The sequence below is a fragment of the Ylistrum balloti genome, unplaced genomic scaffold (assembly GCF_031769215.1).
Source record: "Ylistrum balloti isolate Yb309-2 unplaced genomic scaffold, AGI_CSIRO_Ybal_v1 Utg370556, whole genome shotgun sequence".
Taxonomy (NCBI): Eukaryota; Metazoa; Mollusca; class Bivalvia; order Pectinida; family Pectinidae; genus Ylistrum; species Ylistrum balloti.
In genome coordinates, this window is record NW_026782350.1 from 438,936 (window position 1) to 460,301 (window position 21,366).

Consider the following 21,366-nt stretch of genomic DNA (forward strand, 5'->3'; position numbering starts at 1 on the left):
TGTATTTGATGTTTTAAGACTAATGGTAGATGTAATAAAGACTATTTTGGAATAAAAAGTGTTATGCAATAATAATATGCTTATTTTCCCGCTATATATGTCCATAGCGCTGTGAGTTATACTGAATCTGCAGACCGAAAGATATATCCATTTTTTCACCCGTGTATACATCATGTAAATTACAGCGTCGGAGACCAGGACTGTTGAAGTTTCTTGTTCATACAATTTTTTTTATTCAGTGAAAAAGCAAAAATACAAAATATAAGTAATTTCTCAAACAAATTGTAAACAGAAATATATATCGCCCATCGTATCTATTACGATATTTTATGCATAATATATCCTACAAGAGACGTGATATATACGTCTCTGATCCTACTTACAAAATTAAAAAAAAAATATTAAAACTCCCGCCATTTTTAGATGACTTTATACGAAACTAAATCGATTCATAATTGATTTTAATAAAGCTCTAAAATTAGCGGCGATACTTAGATAAAGAGCATACGAAAATGTTTAATTAAATAAGTGTAACTTCATTGGAGCTTCAAACGAGAATTTAGAATATGTCCGGTCGTTGATTCGAAGGTTATTTACAACTGCAAGGTCACCGATCACAAACCGGAAGTGTGTTTAGCGACTTTGCAAGGTTGTTTTAGCAGTAGGAGCGAGGGAGATTTGGAGAGGCAACTCGCACTTCATACAAGAAAAAACCTGTGTAAATATTGGTTGACAGCGCTTTTGGACCAACAGAAAGGTGAATGAGAGTACATTTTGTCCGAATGGTATATCTATTTCTGAAATAGATAACAATAAGGGTATTTGTGTATGTTTATAATATTTAATATTATCATTGTCTGTCGGCTTCATTTCCAGCTAGTCAGCTGTTTTGTATGTTTTCGATATAGCCACATAGTTGATGATATTTTCCTCGCCTATCAACACCATACCATTACTACCGTGTTTTCGCTGTAGGTTTTGTAGCAGTGTCGGTGATGTGGAACACGTGCACACAAATCGTGTGTACAATTGCAGGTGTCATTGTAGCACTAATTTTCCGCATAAACAGATTTACTCTCATTTGTTAACAAACAAAATGTCTCCATGTAAAACTCTTGGGAACAGCCACACGGACACTATAGGTGAAAGGCCTGTGTGTGGCCATAGACATTTTACAACGCTGTTCTGACTCCCTTTCAAAATTATATACCTAGTGTACTTTTTAAGAGTCAAAACAAGGATCGGTCATCTCGAAAATATGATTGAGCAAGTTTGCCAAAAGTGACAAGTGATTCCAACTCTAATTAATACACAAGCAAAATGTCAAAACAGCCGATTAGTGATTGGTAAAAAAGAAAACAAAAAAGATTTAAACATGTATTTGTATATTTGAAATTTACATAAATGAGTAAACGTTACAAACCTGCAGTGGTATATGTTTTTAAAATTATACAAATAATACTGACACCAGCACCAATTGAGTATTTGTTGATTATGGGACATACACAATTACTATTCTGCAATGAGGCCACAAAAGGTAATGAGTCCACTTATCTATGTCTGCATGTTCAGTAGAATCACCAAGAATTGTCTTTTCATTGTTTTCTAACAGAAATGACCTGGCTGTTCTGGGATTGACAAATGGCCCTGGCAGGATGATAATCCTGGGGGCTGGGCGGGCGGGGAAAAGGGGTACCAGTTTTGTAGAGTAAACTTCTTCTAGAATTTTTGACATAGAAGCTTAAAACTTTGTAGGATGTTTATATATATATTAAAGATATGCGCCCCCTATTATGGATTTATTCCGGACGTTTGTCTTGATTTTCTAGGCTTTGGAACTTAGTCATTTTCAACAGTCTGGCGTGGAAAATCCAAGATGGCAGCCTTTGCCTCTCATTGGTTGAGATGTTGTTTTGAGTGCGATAGCCTCTCATTGGCTGAAACGTTGTTTTGAGCACGATATGCAACATTGCACTCATCCCACAACCCGGCCAATTGTGGCTTTGTCCCATTTTTACTAAGAAGTTTTATATTTCGGCCCCTTTGGGTCCTGTAATAAGCCTACCCCCTCGGCTTGATGTAGGATTAACATATTGGTATTTCTTGGTATCAGTCATTTAAGTGCTGACTTGGATCTTGTACTGGACCCAAGTCAGCTGATGGTGTGAGGATCATGACCAGTCTATATTGATGAAAGCATAAATTTACTCCAGTTGACTTTCGTTTAAGTTTTCAGTAATAATCCTGAAGTGTTTTCCTTCAGACATTTACGTACTGAAAACAATTAATGCAGCTGTATTTATATACATTATTAATCAGTTTTGGTTGCAGAAATATTCGATGTTATAAATATTTAGATTATATGTCAGGGACATCATGTTAGAGCTGTATGTTACTTATGTAATGTTAAGTGATCACAAAGAAATAACCTTTTCTATGTTTTTTTATCATTTCAGATGTCCACCGCCAAGGTAAGCTTTAATATTATTTTACCTGATTCATTCTATTACTGATTAAATGCACAAACAGTATACACAATGTGCGATATTGATTGTGTTTAGTAAAAGCTGTATTTCTAATCATTGTTCAGGGACTTTCCCAATTATTATAGGAAGGATTTAGTGACGTATTAGATCAAATTTTCCTAACCATGATATAAAACTAATGAATATTGAGTAATTTACACAACTCAATTTTGAAGATGCTGTGCGTATTATAGCTATCAACCTGGATCAGAGCTTGCTAGGCTATTTATAGCCTGAACCACATATTACACCTCAAAAAGACCTAAAAACACACATGAAACTCTGTGGAAAGTATACAAAATGTGTTAATGAAGTATATGGTGTTGGTACATGTATTTAAGATAAATTGATAAAAAAGAAAATGTAAAAAAATATTTTAAGATATCATATTTTAAATGACAGTTTGGAATTATTTCATGCAGATAATACTATGCATCTTTTCTATTTGTTAGAAAAATCATATCGTCTAAAAGGTTATCTCCCTTTGTCCATTTTTTCAAGTTTCTTTTCCACTAATTATTTTGCGATAAGGTCTTAATTGTAAGATATATGTAAAATGGTGTTAAAGCATTTTTGATTATTCAATGGAAGGTATCAGTGTTGCATAGAGGATCATACATATCTGAAAGGTTAACTGTTTTCCGACATAATTCTAAAACCAGAAATTTGTATTTTTGTTTCATTTTCAGTAGGCCTTCAAGCACAGAATTCTATGATTAAGCTTTTGACATGTTTTATTGAATAAGCATTTGATATACATCTCATTTTTGACAGTAAAGTATACATATAATTACAATAGATGAATTGAAAAGTTTGCGAAAAAAAAAAATTTGATATGAAACAACACTGACTAGTGTAGAGTTGGATTTTGCTGATAATTCTGGTGGTAAGCTTAAACTGTGTTTGTAAGCATGAACGAGAGAGCGTGTCTGCCTTCAACTTCCACAGCTTCTATCAGTGGGACAGTTTAAAGCATACACTTCATATTTTGAGACCTAACAATGTGCAGTACGCAAACAAACTTTGAACTGATAAAATGGTATTGGTCACTATTGTGTAAGATAATTTAAACGAATGAAAAAGTTAGTTGGAAAAACAAGGAATTGATCAGCTACTAACCATTTATAATTATTGATCATCGATGTTGAAATCTCGACCCATCTCCATGAAAACAAGAAAATATTCAAACCTCCAGTAGCTAATAATCATGCACTAAACTGCAGAAGGTGCAGATTTGAGAGTCGCACTTGACTGGACATAATCAGTTATTGCCTGTCCAATCTCACTCATCCACCATAATGATCATATGAAGATCTTGTCATGACTGTATGTCTTGAAGGTTTATGTAATGTAGATATAATCAGCGTGACCAATCACTCAAGATTATATGTCATTCTGTGTTGATATGTCAGTTCTTTTATTTCTTTGTTTCCGTACATGATACACAGCGCCTGAGAGTGTCCGATTTTACTCCTGGACTCGTGCTTTTCCAGTAGGACTCTCTCAAATTTTGAGAATCCGCTGTATCTCTGTATAAATGGACTCATCAACTTTTAGAAATGGTGCTGGGTGAATTGGGGAAAAATAGTTTGATTAGGGACAATTGCTTGAATTACGAAAAATTTGTTTGAAGTAGGTAAAGTTAAGAAAATATTTGGGAATGCCATCCATATAAGGGGTTAGTTTAGTACAATAGTCCTCTGGTTACTTTACATAAGGGTAATATTGACAGATTCTTGTTGTTCATACTGCCTACCAGAGTTGAACAGCAAACATTGAAATTTAAGTTAATTGATAAAATTTCACTACTGATTTGAATACTGAAAGTTCATTAGTTGTGACTCCCTTTAATTTCATTACTTCAAGGTGTTCTTGCAACATGCAGTTCTGAAAAAAGGCCTATCTTTGTCAATTATACTAGAGCAAAATTCGGGTAGGTCGGCCAGGAAGTCTTTTTTGTTTACAGCATTTGCTAAGGGTATTTAATGAAGGAATATTGATTTCAATGCAGTGCTTAAGCTTCACCTCCTCCAAAACTGTCAAAGAAAACTATAATGTTTAACAATCTTGGCTCCCACAGGTAACTCCGACTAACTTTTCAAACTCATCGTTCTAGGTTTCCTCTTCCCAAATACCAGGACTTTACAGACTTAGCTTGGTTAAGGGGTTATTAACTTTGTTGAGCATTTGAGTTAAATATAATGAAAATGAAATGAGCAGTGATCTGTTCTCATGAAGGAGAAGGTCCACACTACTACAACAAAGTAAAATGATGAGATATTACTTATATGAAGTATTGCTTGGGAGCCTCAACAGAACCTGTTTGATTTGGAGTACATGTCTGATTAAAGTTATTTATTTGTGCAATAGGACCATAAGAAGAAAATTCTGTTTTTGGTCTGCATGGTACAATAAAAAGTTGTAGACTATAAATTGCTTAATCATCAATTATGAAAGATGTGATCTGTTGGATCACTATTAAACATTAAACAGGATTAGTTTGGTAATTCTGTATTACTCACAATTACCTTCATCTTGTAATCAAGAGTCAGTATGATATACAATTATTGACATGTTTTCAAGTGAAAACAAGAATTTTGTTAACCTGAAAAAGTGATATTTCTGCAGGTTGGACTATGCTTGCATTCACCTCTAAACTGGTCAATATGTGTTTAATTATATAGTAACTGTTTGTGCTTTAGGTGTTCATACAGGATTCTCCTGTGAGTTAACCTACCTGTTTGGGACTGTTGTAGCTGCAGATTCTGCCTGTTTCAGTGAAACATCACAATATATGTAGACTTATTAGAGGTGTTTCAACCAATCATTGGGCAAGGAGAATGACAGATAACTAATGTGGGATAGTCAACACCTGAACAGGGAACTAATGTGAGAGAGTCAACAGGGAACTAATGTGGGAGAGTCAACAGGGAACTAATGTGAGAGAGTCAACAGGGAACTAATGTGGGAGAGTCAACAGGGAACTAATGTGAGAGTCAACAGGGAACTAATGTGGGAGAGTCAACAGGGAACTAATGTGGGATAGTCAACAGGGAACTAATGTGGGAAAATCAAGAGGGAACTAATGTGGGAGAGTCAAGAGGGAACTAATGTGGGAGAGTTAACAGGGAACTTATATGGGAGAATCAAGAGGGAACTAATGTGGGAGAATCAACAGGGAACTAATGTAGGAGAGTCAACAGGGAACTAATGTGGGAGAGTCAAGAGGGAACTAATGTGGGAGAATCAAGAGGGAACTAATGTGGGAGAGTTAACAGGGAACTTATATGGGAGAATCAACAGGGAACTAATGTGGGAGAATCAACAGGGAACTAATGTAGGAGAGTCAACAGGGAACTAATGTGGGAGAGTCAAGAGGGAACTAATGTGGGAGAATCAAGAGGGAACTAATGTAGGAGAGTCAACAGGGAACTAATGTGGGAGAGTCAAGAGGGAACTAATGTGGGAGAATCAAGAGGGAACTAATGTGGGAGAATCAAGAGGGAACTAATGTGGGAGAGTCAAGAGTGAACTAATGTGGGAGAGTTAACAGGGAACTTATATGGGAGAGTCAACAGGGAACTAATGTGGGAGAATCAAGAGGGAACTAATGTGGGAGAGTCAACAGGGAACTAATGTGGGAAAGTCAACAGCTGACCAAGGAACTAATGTAGGAAAGTCAACAGCTGAACAGGGAACTAATGTGGGAGTCAACAGGGAACTAATGTGGGACAGTCAACAGCTGAACAGGGAACTAATGTAGGACAGTCAACAGGGAACTAATGTGGGACAGTCAACAGCTGAACAGGGAACTAATGTGGGACAGTCAACAGCTGAACAGGGAGCTAATGTGGGACAGTCAACAGCTGAACAGGGAACTAATGTGGGAAAGTCAACAGTTGAACAGGGAACTAATGTAGGATAGTCATAGGGGCCAGATTTGGGGAAATTCAGACGGAGCTAATTTGGGAGAGTCAGCAAAGAACTAATGTTGGAAAGTCAGTTGATTTGGTAAAGACAACGGGGAACTATTTTCTTGAAATGTCAAAGCAACTTTTTCTGATGAACAACAAGGCCTTCAATCATGATATAATAGTAAAGTTCCTAAGAGGAATGTCACTAATAATGTATTTTTGAAAACTATTGAATATAATGGGAGCGATACAGACCCAATGGGCCACTTTTTACTTGTTTACATATTTTGGATGACTAGCTATAGGCTGTCAATAGAACCATTTATGACTTTTTGAGGCCATCACTGGTACTGTAGGTTGTAATACATACACAACACTATACAGATGTAATGATTTGTTTGTCTCAATGCAAGCTTCAAACCTAATAACAAAAACACTGTAGTAATTATATTATTTTCATTTAGACAAGTATTGACAAGTGGTTCTGAAGTGATTGTGTGTTGTTGTATATGATCGGTTCTGTATTGTAAATTATTCTGTACATTTTGAATAAAGGAAGGTAAATTATCGTTTTTAAAATCCCACTACAGTGTTATAGCTAGAGTCAGGCAAACGTCACAGAATGTTTTATTTATGTGTTCTCTATTGTACATCTGTCTGTCTGTCCATCCATCCAACCATCCATTTTTGGTATATTAACTAAATGTTACATGTAGTTATGCCATATTTAGTTTCCTTCTGCTGATATTTCTGCCTCTGCCATGTCTACTTGTCTGTCTTTCAACCTCTGTCTGCTGTCTGTCTGACATGTTCATGTCATATGACTGAAAGGGCCATTTGTAAACTTCTTACAAATACTGCTCCTCCTGAATGCCTGAGTGAATTTCAACAAAAATTGGACTAAAACATGTTTAGGACTGGGCAATTAATTCCTCAACTCGCTAAGTTGACTTGAACCTGTGGGACTAAGACAATGCCGGGGGTATTTACATATATGTAGCTAAAATGTTGCTTTTATACCTTACTTTTTCTTAATGCCTCTGCAGGTTTTAACCAAACATGGTCTGATATGTCATTAAGGGTAGACAATCATTTCTAAAATGCAAAATGTTGATATAACCCCATGGGGAATTTGCCTAAAATTTTGCATGAAGATATTACTCTTCCCAAATTTATATCTGAGTAAGTTTAAATCAAATTCAGTCTAAATCATCACTGGAGAGAGCAATCATTTTTTTAATTCAGAAAGTTTATAGACTTTAGGGGGCTGGATGGTGGGACCCCAAATCAGGTATTAATAGCTGAAATTTTGTTTTCAAATGCTGGTATTCTTAAATGTTGAAAGAGAATCAAAAAATGATTGATTTGGTTGTCAAGTGACCATCTAGGCCAATGGGCCTCTTGTTAAATGTATATGTTATAACTATTAAGAGTAGTCTCCAGTCAACAGTGGTGTAAGGATGCTTATCGGTGTTTAACTGTCCAGCAGTCTGTCTTAGCTGTCTGTCTAGCTGTCTGTCTAGCTGTCTGTCTAGCTGTCTGTCTTGCTGTCTGTCTAGCTGTCTGTCTACCTGTCTGTCTACCTGTCTGTCTAACTGTTTGTCTACCTGTCAGTCTAGCTGTCTGTCTACCTGCCTGTCCATTAGTCTGTCTAGCTGCCTGTCCAGCTCTCCTCCTTTGGCCACACTGCTTTTTTTTGGCCAAACTCTACCAGCTGGTTAGTTATGTGAGAATATGGGGGAGGAGGTGTTGGTTGAGGCCAAACTCTGCTGACTGATTAGTAATATGAGAATGGAGAAATATGTTTTAGACAATTACAAAACATTAGTGTAAGTTGGTTATGTATATCTTAGATGTATAGTTGATTTATTTGACAAAAACCTTTTAAATCTTAGAAACAAATGTTTACAGAAACTATATGATAAAACCATGTATAGGTTTTAAGGATCAAGATAACAGTGTTATTATATGCGTGTGTTTTAACTCCTGTGCTTTACCTGTATTAATCCTTTTAACCCTTTGTGTGGAGTTTTGTTGGTAGAGTGCATTTTTCCGCAAATACAGATAAAGTAATTTTGGTAATCGAGCCACCGCTCGTTGGTTCTGGTTGGGTGGGTTGTGTGTTCCTTCACTCCCTAACTGGAAACCTATGGTATGCAGGGTGAATTAGCTGAAAGATAAATGAGGTAAGGATATCAATCACATGGAAGTGGACATGTTTAAAATCTAATAGGTACTTGTCAACTGGTTTCACCCTCCGGGGCACCATCAGGACAAAAATTTCTATTTAAACTGCCCTAAGGTGCATTAAATGCGGCTGCCTATCTGCTAAAAATTGTATATTGTATCTGTTATGGTGACGTTATACAATTTCAAGCTCGTTAACTCTAACAATATCCATATTAGAGGTTACTAGCTCACTACGTTATCAGTTTATATGCATCCTAATGTTACTACATGTGAATATTTTATAATTTTAGTTATATGCAGAAGCTTAACAACATTGTGACATACTGATACTATGGTGTATTGTAGTGGTACAATTATCATACATGAGTGATTTATATGTATGCAGACTGCAGTCAATCTTCTCACAATAAAGCATTTTATGATGCATTTAAACTTTTCGTATTTTCATTACCTTGGGTAAAGATATTTATTCCTTTTGTGGTTCCACGTGATAAACTTTATATGTTAACTGTAAAATTTATAATTAAATACAAATTAAATGTCATCTTACTCTAACATGAAAAGAGTAAAGAATATAAATAATATTGATGGTCAAGGATGGCTGCACATCCTGTAAACATATTGATGGTCAAGGATGGCTGCACATCCTGTAAACATATTGATGGTCAAGGATGGCTGCACATCCTGTAAACATATTGATGGTCAAGGATGGCTGCACATCCTGTAAACATATTGATGGTCAAGGATGGCTGCACATCCTGTAAACATATTGATGGTCAAGGATGGCTGCACATCCTGTAAACATATTGATGGTCAAGGATGGCTGCACATCCTGTAAACATATTGATGGTCAAGGATGGCTGCACATCCTGTAAACATATTGATGGTCAAGGATGGCTGCACATCCTGTAAACATATTGATGGTCAAGGATGGCTGCACATCCTGTAAACATATTGATGGTCAAGGATGGCTGCACATCCTGTAAACATAATTGATGGTCAAGGATGGCTGCACATCCTGTAAACATATTGATGGTCAAGGATGGCTGCACATCCTGTAAACATATTGATGGTCAAGGATGGCTGCACATCCTGTAAACATATTGATGGTCAAGGATGGCTGCACATTCTTTAAACATATTGATGGTCAAGGATGGCTGCACATTCTTTAAACATATTGATGGTCAAGGATGGCTGCACATCCTGTAAACATATTGATGGTCAAGGATGGCTGCACTTTCTTTAAACATATTGATGGTCAAGGATGGCTGCCAGAAAATGTCCTGGTTATAATATTTATCCTTGTATCGGGTTATACTGCTGTTATTGGGAAACTTTTCAAGTTTTCTGATTGAGCACAGACTATATAGTGTAATCACTATACGAGTGTGTTCACATGGATAATATACCTGAATTTCAACCATCATGTGGCAGTGTTTCAATCCTTGATTAGGTGTTGTCAATCATTGGTAACAAATTAATGGTCAAAGGTCACACTTGATTACTCAACAGATATTATAGCACTGCCACGGTAATATTGTAATAATTCTACAACTTGTCTGTACATCAGACTCATTTCAAAAGAGTCATTAAAACGTCAAAATAATTTAAGACTACAGAGTGTTAGTTTATCATTATTTGAATAAAGTGATGACATTACACAAGTTATTTAAACATGGGACATGAGACTGCTTACATTTGGCATTCATATTGCACATGAAAAGCTATTTTAAGCTGTTCAATGCTTATATTTTGCTGTTTTGTCTTGTTATAAGGAGAGGAAACTTCAATAGCTGCCTTTTGAGTCGGATCCAAAACCAACATTTAAAAAAAAATTTAATCACTCCAGTTGCATGACTCGTGATTTTGTTAGCTGTAGGAATTTTGGGTCTGAACAAGTGATAGTTTGCAGCAGAGAATTTCAAGTAGCAATGCAATATTTTACCATAATAAATGCTTTGACAATGGAAATAACAGATATCATCAAATATCAGAAGTAAATTTCTTTTATTTCAAACCCCCTGAATATTTCCAGTTTGAATAAAAGTTTGATTAGTAGGGTAGTGTTTTCATGTTGTCTCACCTTTGTTTAGATCTTTGGGTAGTGTTATTGGGTAGTCTCACCTTTGTTTAGATCTTTGGGTAATGTTATTGTGTTGTCTCACCTTTGTTTAGATCTTTGGGTAGTGTTATTGGGTAGTCTCACCTTTGTTTAGATCTTTGGGTAGTGTTATTGTGTTGTCTCACCTTTGTTTAGATCTTTGGGTAGTGTTATTGGGTAGTCTCACCTTTGTTTAGATCTTTGGATGGTGTTATCATGTTGTCTCACCTTTATTTAGACCTTTGGGTAGTGTTATCGGGTAGTCTCACCTTTATTTAGACCTTTGGGTAGTGTTATCGGGTAGTCTCACCTTTGTTTAGATCTTTGGTAGTGTTATCGGGTAGTCTCACCTTTGTTTAGATCTTTGGGTAATGTTATTGGGTAGTCTCACCTTTGTTTAGATCTTTGGTAGTGTTATCGTGTTGTCTCACCTTTGTTTAGATCTTTGGGTAATGTTATTGGGTAGTCTCACCTTTGTTTAGATCTTTGGGTAATGTTATTGGGTAGTCTCACCTTTGTTTAGAATTTTGGGTAATGTTATTGTGTTGTCTCACCTTTGTTTAGATCTTTGGGTAGTGTTATTGGGTAGTCTCACCTTTATTTAGATCTTTGGGTAGTGTTATCGGGTAGTCTCACCTTTGTTTAGATCTTTGGGTAATGTTATTGGGTAGTCTCACCTTTGTTTAGATCTTTGGGTAGTGTTATCAGGTAGTCTCACCTTTGTTTAGATCTTTGGGTAATGTTATTGGGTAGTCTCACCTTTGTTTAGATCTTTGGGTAATGTTATTGGGTAGTCTCACCTTTGTTTAGAATTTTGGGTAATGTTATTGTGTTGTCTCACCTTTGTTTAGATCTTTGGGTAGTGTTATTGGGTAGTCTCACCTTTGTTTAGTTATTGTGTTGTCTCACCTTTGTTTAGATCTTTGGGTAGTGTTATTGGGTAGTCTCACCTTTGTTTAGATCTTTGGGTAATGTTATTGTGTTGTCTCACCTTTGTTTAGATCTTTGGGTAGTGTTATTGTGTTGTCTCACCTTTGTTTAGATCTTTGGGTAGTGTTATTGTGTTGTCTCACCTTTGTTTAGATCTTTGGGTAGTGTTATTGGGTAGTCTCACCTTTGTTTAGATCTTTGGGTAGTGTTATTGGGTAGTCTCACCTTTGTTTAGATCTTTGGGTAGTGTTATTGGGTAGTCTCACCTTTGTTTAGATCTTTGGGTAGTGTTATTGTGTTGTCTCACCTTTGTTTTGATCTTTGGGTAATGTTTTTGTGTTGTCTCACCTTTGTTTAGATCTTTGGGTAATGTTATTGTGTTGTCTCACCTTTGTTTAGATCTTTGGTAGTGTTATCGTGTTGTCTCACCTTTGTTTAGATCTTTGGTAGTGTTATCGTGTTGTCTCACCTTTGTTTAGATCTTTGGTAGTGTTAGTGTCTCACCTTTGTTTAGATCTTTGGTAGTGTGGGTGTCTCACCTTTGTTTAGATCTTTGGTAGTGTTATTGGGTAGTCTCACCTTTGTTTAGATCTTTGGGTAATGTTATTGTGTTGTCTCACCTTTGTTTAGATCTTTGGTAGTGTTATCGTGTTGTCTCACCTTTGTTTAGATCTTTGGTAGTGTTATCGTGTTGTCTCACCTTTGTTTAGATCTTTGGTAGTGTTATCGTGTTGTCTCACCTTTGTTTAGATCTTTGGTAGTGTTATTGGGTAGTCTCACCTTTGTTTAGATCTTTGGGTAATGTTATTGTGTTGTCTCACCTTTATTTAGATCTTTGGGTAGTGTTATTGGGTAGTCTCACCTTTGTTTAGATCTTTGGTAGTGTTATCGTGTTGTCTCACCTTTGTTTAGATCTTTGGTAGTGTTATCGTGTTGTCTCACCTTTGTTTAGATCTTTGGTAGTGTTATCGTGTTGTCTCACCTTTGTTTAGATCTTTGGTAGTGTTATCGTGTTGTCTCACCTTTGTTTAGATCTTTGGTAGTGTTATTGGGTAGTCTCACCTTTGTTTAGATCTTTGGGTAATGTTATTGTGTTGTCTCACCTTTATTTAGATCTTTGGTAGTGTTATCGGGTAGTCTCACCTTTGTTTAGATCTTTGGGTAGTGTTATTGGGTAGTCTCACCTTTGTTTAGATCTTTAGGTAGTGTTATTGTGTTGTCTCACCTTTGTTTAGATCTTTGGGTAGTGTTATCAGGTAGTCTCACCTTTGTTTAGATCTTTGGGTAGTGTTATCAGGTAGTCTCACCTTTGTTTAGATCTTTGGGTAGTGTTATTGGGTAGTCTCACCTTTGTTTAGATCTTTGGTAGTGTTATCGTGTTGTCTCACCTTTGTTTAGATCTTTGGTAGTGTTATCGTGTTGTCTCACCTTTGTTTAGATATTTGGGTAATGTTATTGTGTTGTCTCACCTTTATTTAGATCTTTGGGTAGTGTTATTGGGTAGTCTCACCTTTGTTTAGATCTTTGGATGGTGTTATGTTGTCTCACCTTTGTTTGGATCTTTAGGTAGTGTTATTGTGTTGTCTCACCTTTGTTTAGATCTTTGGGTAATGTTATCGTGTTGTCTCACCTTTGTTTAGATCTTTGGTAGTGTTATCGTGTTGTCTCACCTTTGTTTAGATCTTTGGTAGTGTTATCGTGTTGTCTCACCTTTGTTTAGATCTTTGGTAGTGTTATCGTGTTGTCTCACCTTTGTTTAGATCTTTGGATAGTGTTATTGGATAGTCTCACCTTTATTTAGATCTTTGGGTAGTGTTAGCATGTTGTCTCATCTTTGTTTAGATCTTTGGATGGTGTTATCATGTTGTCTCACCTTTATTTAGATCTTTGGGTAGTGTTATTGTGTTGTCTCACCTTTGTTTAGATCTTTGGGTAATGTTATTGGGTAGTCTCACCTTTGTTTAGATCTTTGGGTAATGTTATTGTGTTGTCTCACCTTTGTTTAGATCTTTGGGTAGTGTTATTGGGTAGTCTCACCTTTATTTAGATCTTTGGGTAGTGTTATCGGGTAGTCTCACCTTTGTTTAGATCTTTGGGTAATGTTATTGGGTAGTCTCACCTTTATTTAGATCTTTGGTAGTGTTATCGTGTTGTCTCACCTTTGTTTAGATCTTTGGGTAGTGTTATTGGGTAGTCTCACCTTTATTTAGATCTTTGGTAGTGTTATTGGGTAGTCTCACCTTTATTTAGATCTTTGGGTAGTGTTAGCATGTTGTCTCATCTTTGTTTAGATCTTTGGATGGTGTTATCATGTTGTCTCACCTTTATTTAGACCTTTGGGTAGTGTTATTGTGTTGTCTCACCTTTGTTTAGATCTTTGGTAGTGTTATCGTGTTGTCTCACCTTTGTTTAGATCTTTGGGTAATGTTATTGGGTAGTCTCACCTTTTTTTAGATCTTTGGGTAATGTTATTGTGTTGTCTCACCTTTGTTTAGATCTTTGGGTAGTGTTATTGGGTAGTCTCACCTTTATTTAGATCTTTGGTAGTGTTATCGGGTAGTCTCACCTTTGTTTAGATCTTTGGGTAGTGTTATTGGGTAGTCTCACCTTTATTTAGATCTTTGGTAGTGTTATCGGGTAGTCTCACCTTTGTTTAGATCTTTGGGTAGTGTTATTGGGTAGTCTCACCTTTATTTAGATCTTTGGTAGTGTTATCGGGTAGTCTCACCTTTGTTTAGATCTTTGGGTAATGTTATTGGGTAGTCTCACCTTTGTTTAGATATTTGGTAGTGTTATCGGGTAGTCTCACCTTTGTTTGGATATTTGGGTAATATTATTGGTTAGTCTTGCCTTTGCTTAGATCTTTTGGTAGTGTTATTGGGTAGTCTCACCTTTGTTTAGACCTTTGGGTAGTGTTATTGGGTAGTCTCACCTTTATTTAGATCTTTGGTAGTGTTATCGGGTAGTCTCACCTTTGTTTAGATCTTTGGGTAATGTTATTGGATAGTCTCACCTTTGTTTAGATCTTTGGGTAATGTTATTGGGTAGTCTCACCTTTGTTTAGATCTTTGGGTAATGTTATTGGGTAGTCTCACCTTTGTTTAGATCTTTGGGTAGTGTTATCGGGTAGTCTCACCTTTGTTTAGATCTTTGGGTAGTGTTATCGGGTAGTCTCACCTTTGTTTAGATCTTTGGGTAGTGTTATCGGGTAGTCTCACCTTTGTTTAGATCTTTGGGTAATATTATTGGGTAGTCTCACCTTTGTTTAGATCTTTGGGTAGTGTTATCGGGTAGTCTCACCTTTATTTAGATCTTTGGGTAGTGTTATCGGGTAGTCTCACCTTTGTTTAGATCATTGGGTAGTGTTATCGGGTAGTCTCACCTTTGTTTAGATCTTTTGGTAGTGTTATCGGGTAGTCTCACCTTTGTTTAGATCTTTGGGTAGTGTTATTGGGTAGTCTCACCTTTGTTTAGATCTTTGGGTAGTGTTATCGGGTAGTCTCACCTTTATAGAAGAAGCTGGAATCATCATTAAGATGTAATGATATTTCTGTAATTTTGAGTTTAGCAGGTGTCATTCATTGAACATGTGAACTATCATTGACCATGTGTAGTTTGGGCTAACAAAATTGACATATTTTGAAACTTATCAGGAAACCAACTCCAGAAATGGCTACCTTGAAAGGCAGCTGTTGGCGTACATCACCTGTAATATTTGTACACCGTTGGCAGTTCATGAGCTGGTAATACTCAACTGGTAATGTTCAGTTTACACAGCCTCATTGCTATATAATGTAAAGCATTCGACCCAAAGGGTCATTAAGACCTATATACAACAATTGTGTTTCATCAGTCATATTGTCTCCTTAGAAAATATATCCCCATTCTCTGTACATTTTGTCAATGATATACTTATAGAACTGAACTACGCTTACAATATTACTTTCTTGAACCCAAAACGCAGAAAACTCTTTAAGTTCAGTAAAATATGTCAATTCTCTTGTGAAGAATTTTACATTTACAAATTTCTTACTTTGACTTGGAAAATCTGTCTTGTTGGTCCGCAAACTGGATACATCCATCCATTTTGAATGCAGAATCTCGTAATGCATTATTGTATATGCAGTTGGACAACTCACTGCTGCAACAAATTCTTAGTCCCACATACAGACTAGACAGGGAGAATATCCGATACAGATACATACTCTATCAGGAATAAATCCATCTGGGGCCAAGATCAATGTATGACACATGTTTCTGCTGAAAAAATGTTCCATAAAGAGACTGTGCAGGTTGTTTGTTGTTTACGTGTTGGGTAATCTGCCAATCATACAGGAAGGTCTGTCTATCCTTCTCACTGGTGCAGTATTGTGTATACCTAACCACCATACTTACATGGTATCAGTACACATATCCCAGTCAAACGTGTGAAGGACACCTTCCTAGAATTGGCAGGTTTGCCAAACACTGGGAGACTGCCCCGTCAACAGGTTGCCAGTAGTTGGACCCTCTGTAAGTATGTCAATTATGCATGAATTTTGGCCTTGCGATTTGAAATCACTGATAACTGAATGGTCAGTTTAAACTTTGACCTCCTTACCAACTTCTGGTGGACATTGAATGGTATCTATGCTTTGGTGCACTAGCGAGTAGAAACGAGATTAACTTGACTCACCTGTTGATGTTAGGGAGCTGATCATAAAGAAACAGAGTGTACCATACTTAGTGTTGTCAGTGATGGAAGATTATTTAGTGATGATGGGAAATATTACAAGAAATATTTAAACAGGTAAGACTGGACTATGTATGCTATTTATAGGAAATGTTTAAACAGGTGAGACTGGACTATGTATGCAGTTTATAGGAAATGTTTAAACAGGTGAGACTGGACTACCGGGTATGTGTGCTTTTTATAGGAAATGTTTAAACAGGTGAGACTGGACTATGTATGCTGTTTATAGGAAATATTTAAACAGGTGAGACTGGACTATGTATGCAGTTTATAGGAAATGTTTAAACAGGTGAGACTGGACTACCGGGTATGTATGCTTTTTATAGGAAATGTTTAAACAGGTGAGACTGGACTTTTGCAGTTTATAGGAAATGTTTAAACAGGTGAGACTGGACTATGTATGCTGTTTATAGGAAATGTTTAAACAGGTGAGACTGGACTATGCATGCTGTTTATAGGAAATATTTAAACAGGTGAGACTGGACTATGTATGCTGTTTATAGGAAATATTTAAACAGGTGAGACTGGACTACCGGGTATGTGTGCTTTTTATAGGAAATGTTTAAACAGGTGAGACTGGACTATGTATGCTGTTTATAGGAAATATTTAAATAGGTGAGACTGGACTATGTATGCTGTTTATAGGAAATATTTAAACAGGTGAGACTGGACTATGTATGCTGTTTATAGGAAATGTTTAAACAGGTGAGACTGGACTACCGGGGTATGTGTGCTTTTTATAGGAAATGTTTAAACAGGTGAGACTGGACTATGTATGCTGTTTATAGGAAATGTTTAAACAGGTGAGACTGGACTATGTATGCTGTTTATAGGAAATGTTTAAACAGGTGAGACTGGACTATGTATACTTTTTATAGGAAATGTTTAAACAGGTGAGACTAGACTATGTATACTTTTTATAGAAAATATTTAAACAGGTGAGACTATGCTATTTGAAAGACTTGATATTTCTCCACACAAAATCAATTCCTGTTTTTAAAGAAGAAATTGGTATCTGCTCCCCATAGGTAAATTACATCTTTGTGACATCTACAACTTCAGTTCTTTTTATGGATGATGAGTTTTCCTTCTGGAGATGAAACAGTGATTTCTGTTCTCATTATGAAATTCAGTTTTCCTTCTGACATTGAAATTTACCCTGCTACAAGGAGAAGTTGACTTTCCATTTAGAGGTAAAATTTGAATTATCAAATATAGCTAGGATTGATTTTTTTTATCGGCTGCAGAAATTTATAGTTTTAAACTCAATTTCAGTTCTGTGGTGATTAATTAGATTCTTTCTGGCAGATGTGGTTTAAAGTCCATTCTTCAGATGTGTAGTGTTTCTAGAAAGCTGACATTCAGTTTCTCTTTAACAAATTGAAATTCTTATATTTGTAGTGTTTCTAGAAAGCTGACATTCAGTTTCTCTTTAACAAATTGAAATTCTTATATTTGGGTAAAATTAGTTTCCCCTTCAGTCCTTGCCAGAGTTATCTCCCCTACATTAGACAGATTGTACTGGTACGCTGTGTATAAGCTGATCAGCTCTTGTCTCTGGGCCAGAAGGTCAACGTTTATTTACATGGAGATAAGTACAAGGATATTGTTATGTAATCAGAGTGACTTCAGCAACAAAACAGTTCTGTGTGATGTTATAGTTGATGGAACAGTCACCTTATCTGTTTTTGTTTGTAGTTTTGCCAGCTAATTGTATAGTTAGGGGGAAAGGCTCCCATGCATTAATTACAAAAAAGAGCAAGTGTTTCATTCATGCTGGAAATATCTTCCTTCAAATTAGAAAACCTTTTTTGCACATTTTCTCTCAAAGATAATTTCTCTAATTGTTGGATAGTCATCTGATAACAGGTTCTGACACTAATATTTTTGGAGGATTTGATGATAGAGCCAACGCTGTTCAGATTCGTAGGTAGAGTAGAGGATTTGTTTACTCCTCTGCTGGATACCATGACGTATGCATAGTGATTTCGCAGTATGGAAAATCAACCTAGGGAATCAATAACAACAGATTCGTAGTAAGTTGATTTATTTTGAACTGGTTTCGCCCTCTCCGGGCTTCATCAGGACGACAAATTGACAAATCTTTTGGTCTAAAGTACATGAAATGTGGTGCCCTATTCTATTAATAGCAGATGGACATTATGATGTACACATTATCAAACGCGACAATTCGTACTTAACGTTAACGTTTAGTTATATGCGTAAATCTATTAACGTTAACGTTTAGTTATATGCGTAAATCTAAACCTTTGTAGAAAATATATAGCATTAGTGGTTAATTTACGAGATCCATACGGTTACAAAGTTCATATAGTGATTAACTAACAGCATAATGCTTAGAATTGACCAGGTTCATCAAGGCACAAAGTAGACATCTATTCAGATATATAGTGATAAGCTCTGTAGTCTCTAGTAAAAGCATCCTCATAACCGTCCTCAGAGGTGTGCGGGGTTGACTGGGATGTATCCGATGAGCTGTCACTTCACTCGAGATCCTCCTTGAGCATCTCAGTGGCTTGATCCATAATAGGGCGGGATACTCATTTTGCTGCCTACACCAATCCAGTTCCGTAATAATGTTCCGTACACGACTACACGTACATGGCAGGCCAGCCTCCTACTTTCACTACACAGCCTACTACTAACAAAATTATGGAAAACCCTGTATATTTGAATAAATCCATATCAACTTACTCCAAGCTGTTGTGATTGATTGCATAACTTGATATTTTCAAAGATTTTTAATTTGTGGAAACAGTTAATTAACAACATGCTTAAATGACATTCTAGTTTTAAATTCAAATTGGAGTTGGAATAAATACTCATATGAATGTATGTTTAAAATTCTTGTCCATATTTTCTCAAGATATCACATATGGATTAAAATGACTGGCAATATCACATTGAGAAATTTGATCACTTAATTAAGTCCACACACACTATCCTTGTGAATTGAAAATATGTCAGCTTGCAGCAGTTATACACCAATATTGAGTTTAGATTTGGAAATAATTTTTTTCATGGAAAATTTTGAAGACCAGAATTTTGGTTAGATTTCATTATCATCTTTATCACCACTGTTTTGTACACAGGTTCATGTGCTGGCCTGTGTGGACTAAACATAGCCTACAAAATATCACGTTACTAATTTCTGTACACAACAACAAAATGATGTCAAAACATTTCACAGACAACCTGTTCTATACCAGTATTACGTGTCACTAAAATTTCTGCTTCCAATTTATAACGTAAACATTTCAAAATCATACAACAACAGACATGGACGGAAACCCTAAAACAACCTGTTGGTCGCAATAGTTGCATGTGCACCACATGTCGTGAGGTACACTAGCAGACAGGTGCAGACTCTATATACACATAGAGCTTTACTCAGTTACATTTGCAAGTGTTGTGGTGCAGGTTCTCCAGACTTGTATCTTCTGCTAACTTGTGTCTTTTGTTGTTTCTAGTGTTGTGGTGCTGGTTCTCCAGAATTGTATCTTCTGCTAATTTGTGTCTTTTGTTGTTTCTAGTGTTGTGATGCAGGTTCTCCAGACTTGTATCTTCTGCTAATTTGTGTCTTTTGTTGTTTCTAGTGTTGTGGTGCAGGTTCTCAAGGCTTGTGTCTTCTGCTAACTTGTCTTTTGTTGTTTTTAGTGTTGTGGTGCAGGTTCTCCAGACTTGTATCTTCTGCTAACTTGTGTCTTTTGTTGTTTCTAGTGTTGTGGTGCAGGTTCTCAAGGCTTGTGTCTTCTGCTCACTTGTGTCTTTGGGTGTTTCTGGTGTTGTGGTGCTGGTTCTCCAGGCTTGTGTCTTCAGCTCACTCATGTCTTTGGTTGTTTCTGGTGTTGTGGTGCTGGTTCTCCAGACTTGTATCTTCTGCTAACTTGTGTCTTTTGTTGTTTCTGGTGTTGTGGTGCTGGTTCTCCAGACTTGTATCTTCTGCTAACTTGTGTCTTTAGGTGTTGCTAGTGTTGTGGTGCAGGTTCTCCAGGCTTGTGTCTCTGCTAACTTGTCTTTTGTTGTTTCTAGTGTTGTGGTGCAGGTTCTCCAGGCTTGTGTCTTCTGCTAACTTGTGTCTTTTGTTGTTTTAAGTGTTGTGGTGCAGGTTCTCCAGACTTGTATCTTCTGCTAACTTGTGTCTTTTGTTGTTTCTAGTGTTGTGGTGCAGGTTCTCCAGGCTTGTGTCTTCAACCAACTAGTGTCTTTGGTTGTTTCTGGTGGTGTGGTGCTGGTTCTCCAGGCTTGTGTCTTCAGCCAACTTGTGTCTTTAGGTGTTGCTGGTGGTGTGGTGCTGGTTCTCCAGGCTTGTGTCTTCAGCCAACTTGTGTCTTTAGGTGTTGCTGGTGGTGTGGTGCTGGTTCTCCAGGCTTGTGTCTTCAACCAACTTGTGTCTTTAGGTGTCGCTGGTGGTGTGGTGCTGGTTCTCCAGGCTTGTGTCTTCAGCCAACTTGTGTCTTTAGGTGTTGTTGGTGTTGTGGTGCTGGTTCTCCAGGCTTGTGTTTTCAGCTCACTCATGTCTTTGGTTGTTTCTGGTGTTGTGGTGCTGGTTCTCCAGCCTTGTGTCTTCTGCTCACTCATGTCTTTGGTTGTTTCTGGTGTTGTGGTGCTGGTTCTCCAGCCTTGTGTCTTCAGCTCACTCATGTCTTTGGTTGTTTCTGGTGTTGTGGTGCTGGTTCTCCAGGCTTGTGTCTTCAGCTCACTTGTGTCTTTAGGTGTTGCTGGTGTTGTGGTGCTGGTTCTCCAGCCTTGTGTCTTCAGCTCACTCATGTCTTTGGATGTTTCTGGTGTTGTTTTGCTGGTTCTCCAGGCTTGTGTCTTCTGCTCACTTGTGTCTTTGGATGTTGATGCTATTTTACGGTTTACACTGGACAGTTAACACCAGTAAATATGATAGACAATGGACCTGTGTGGTGACAATATTTCTTATTATGACAGATAGACTGTAGTGTT

At 36.9% G+C, this 21,366-nt stretch overlaps 2 protein-coding genes across 7 annotated transcripts in view; one reads left to right on the forward strand and one right to left on the reverse strand.

The window, feature by feature from the left end:
• Positions 1–15,995, reverse strand: part of LOC132556271 (E3 ubiquitin-protein ligase TRIM56-like) — a 30,350-nt gene extending 14,355 nt beyond the window's left edge. The window contains exons 1-2 of one of the 4 annotated variants that reach the window (XR_009554465.1): positions 15,694–15,995; positions 8,437–8,609 (exon numbers count right to left, since the gene is read on the reverse strand). The gene's annotated coding sequence lies outside the window, so the exon portion shown is untranslated. The remainder of the gene's footprint in view (positions 1–8,436; positions 8,610–15,693) is intronic. The other 3 variants (XM_060220660.1, XM_060220661.1, XM_060220662.1) reach the window with 3 other exon arrangements.
• LOC132556270 (pyruvate kinase PKM-like) overlaps positions 701–21,366 on the forward strand; it is a 48,872-nt gene continuing 28,206 nt past the window's right edge. Inside the window, exons 1-2 of one of the 3 annotated variants that reach the window (XM_060220657.1) lie at positions 701–757; positions 2,457–2,471. In XM_060220657.1, the coding sequence (XP_060076640.1) occupies positions 2,457–2,471 (15 nt within the window). In that variant the 5' untranslated portion in view covers positions 701–757. Of the gene's footprint in view, positions 758–2,456; positions 2,472–16,069; positions 16,173–17,322; positions 17,331–21,366 lie in introns of those variants that run through there. The other 2 variants (XM_060220658.1, XM_060220659.1) reach the window with 2 other exon arrangements.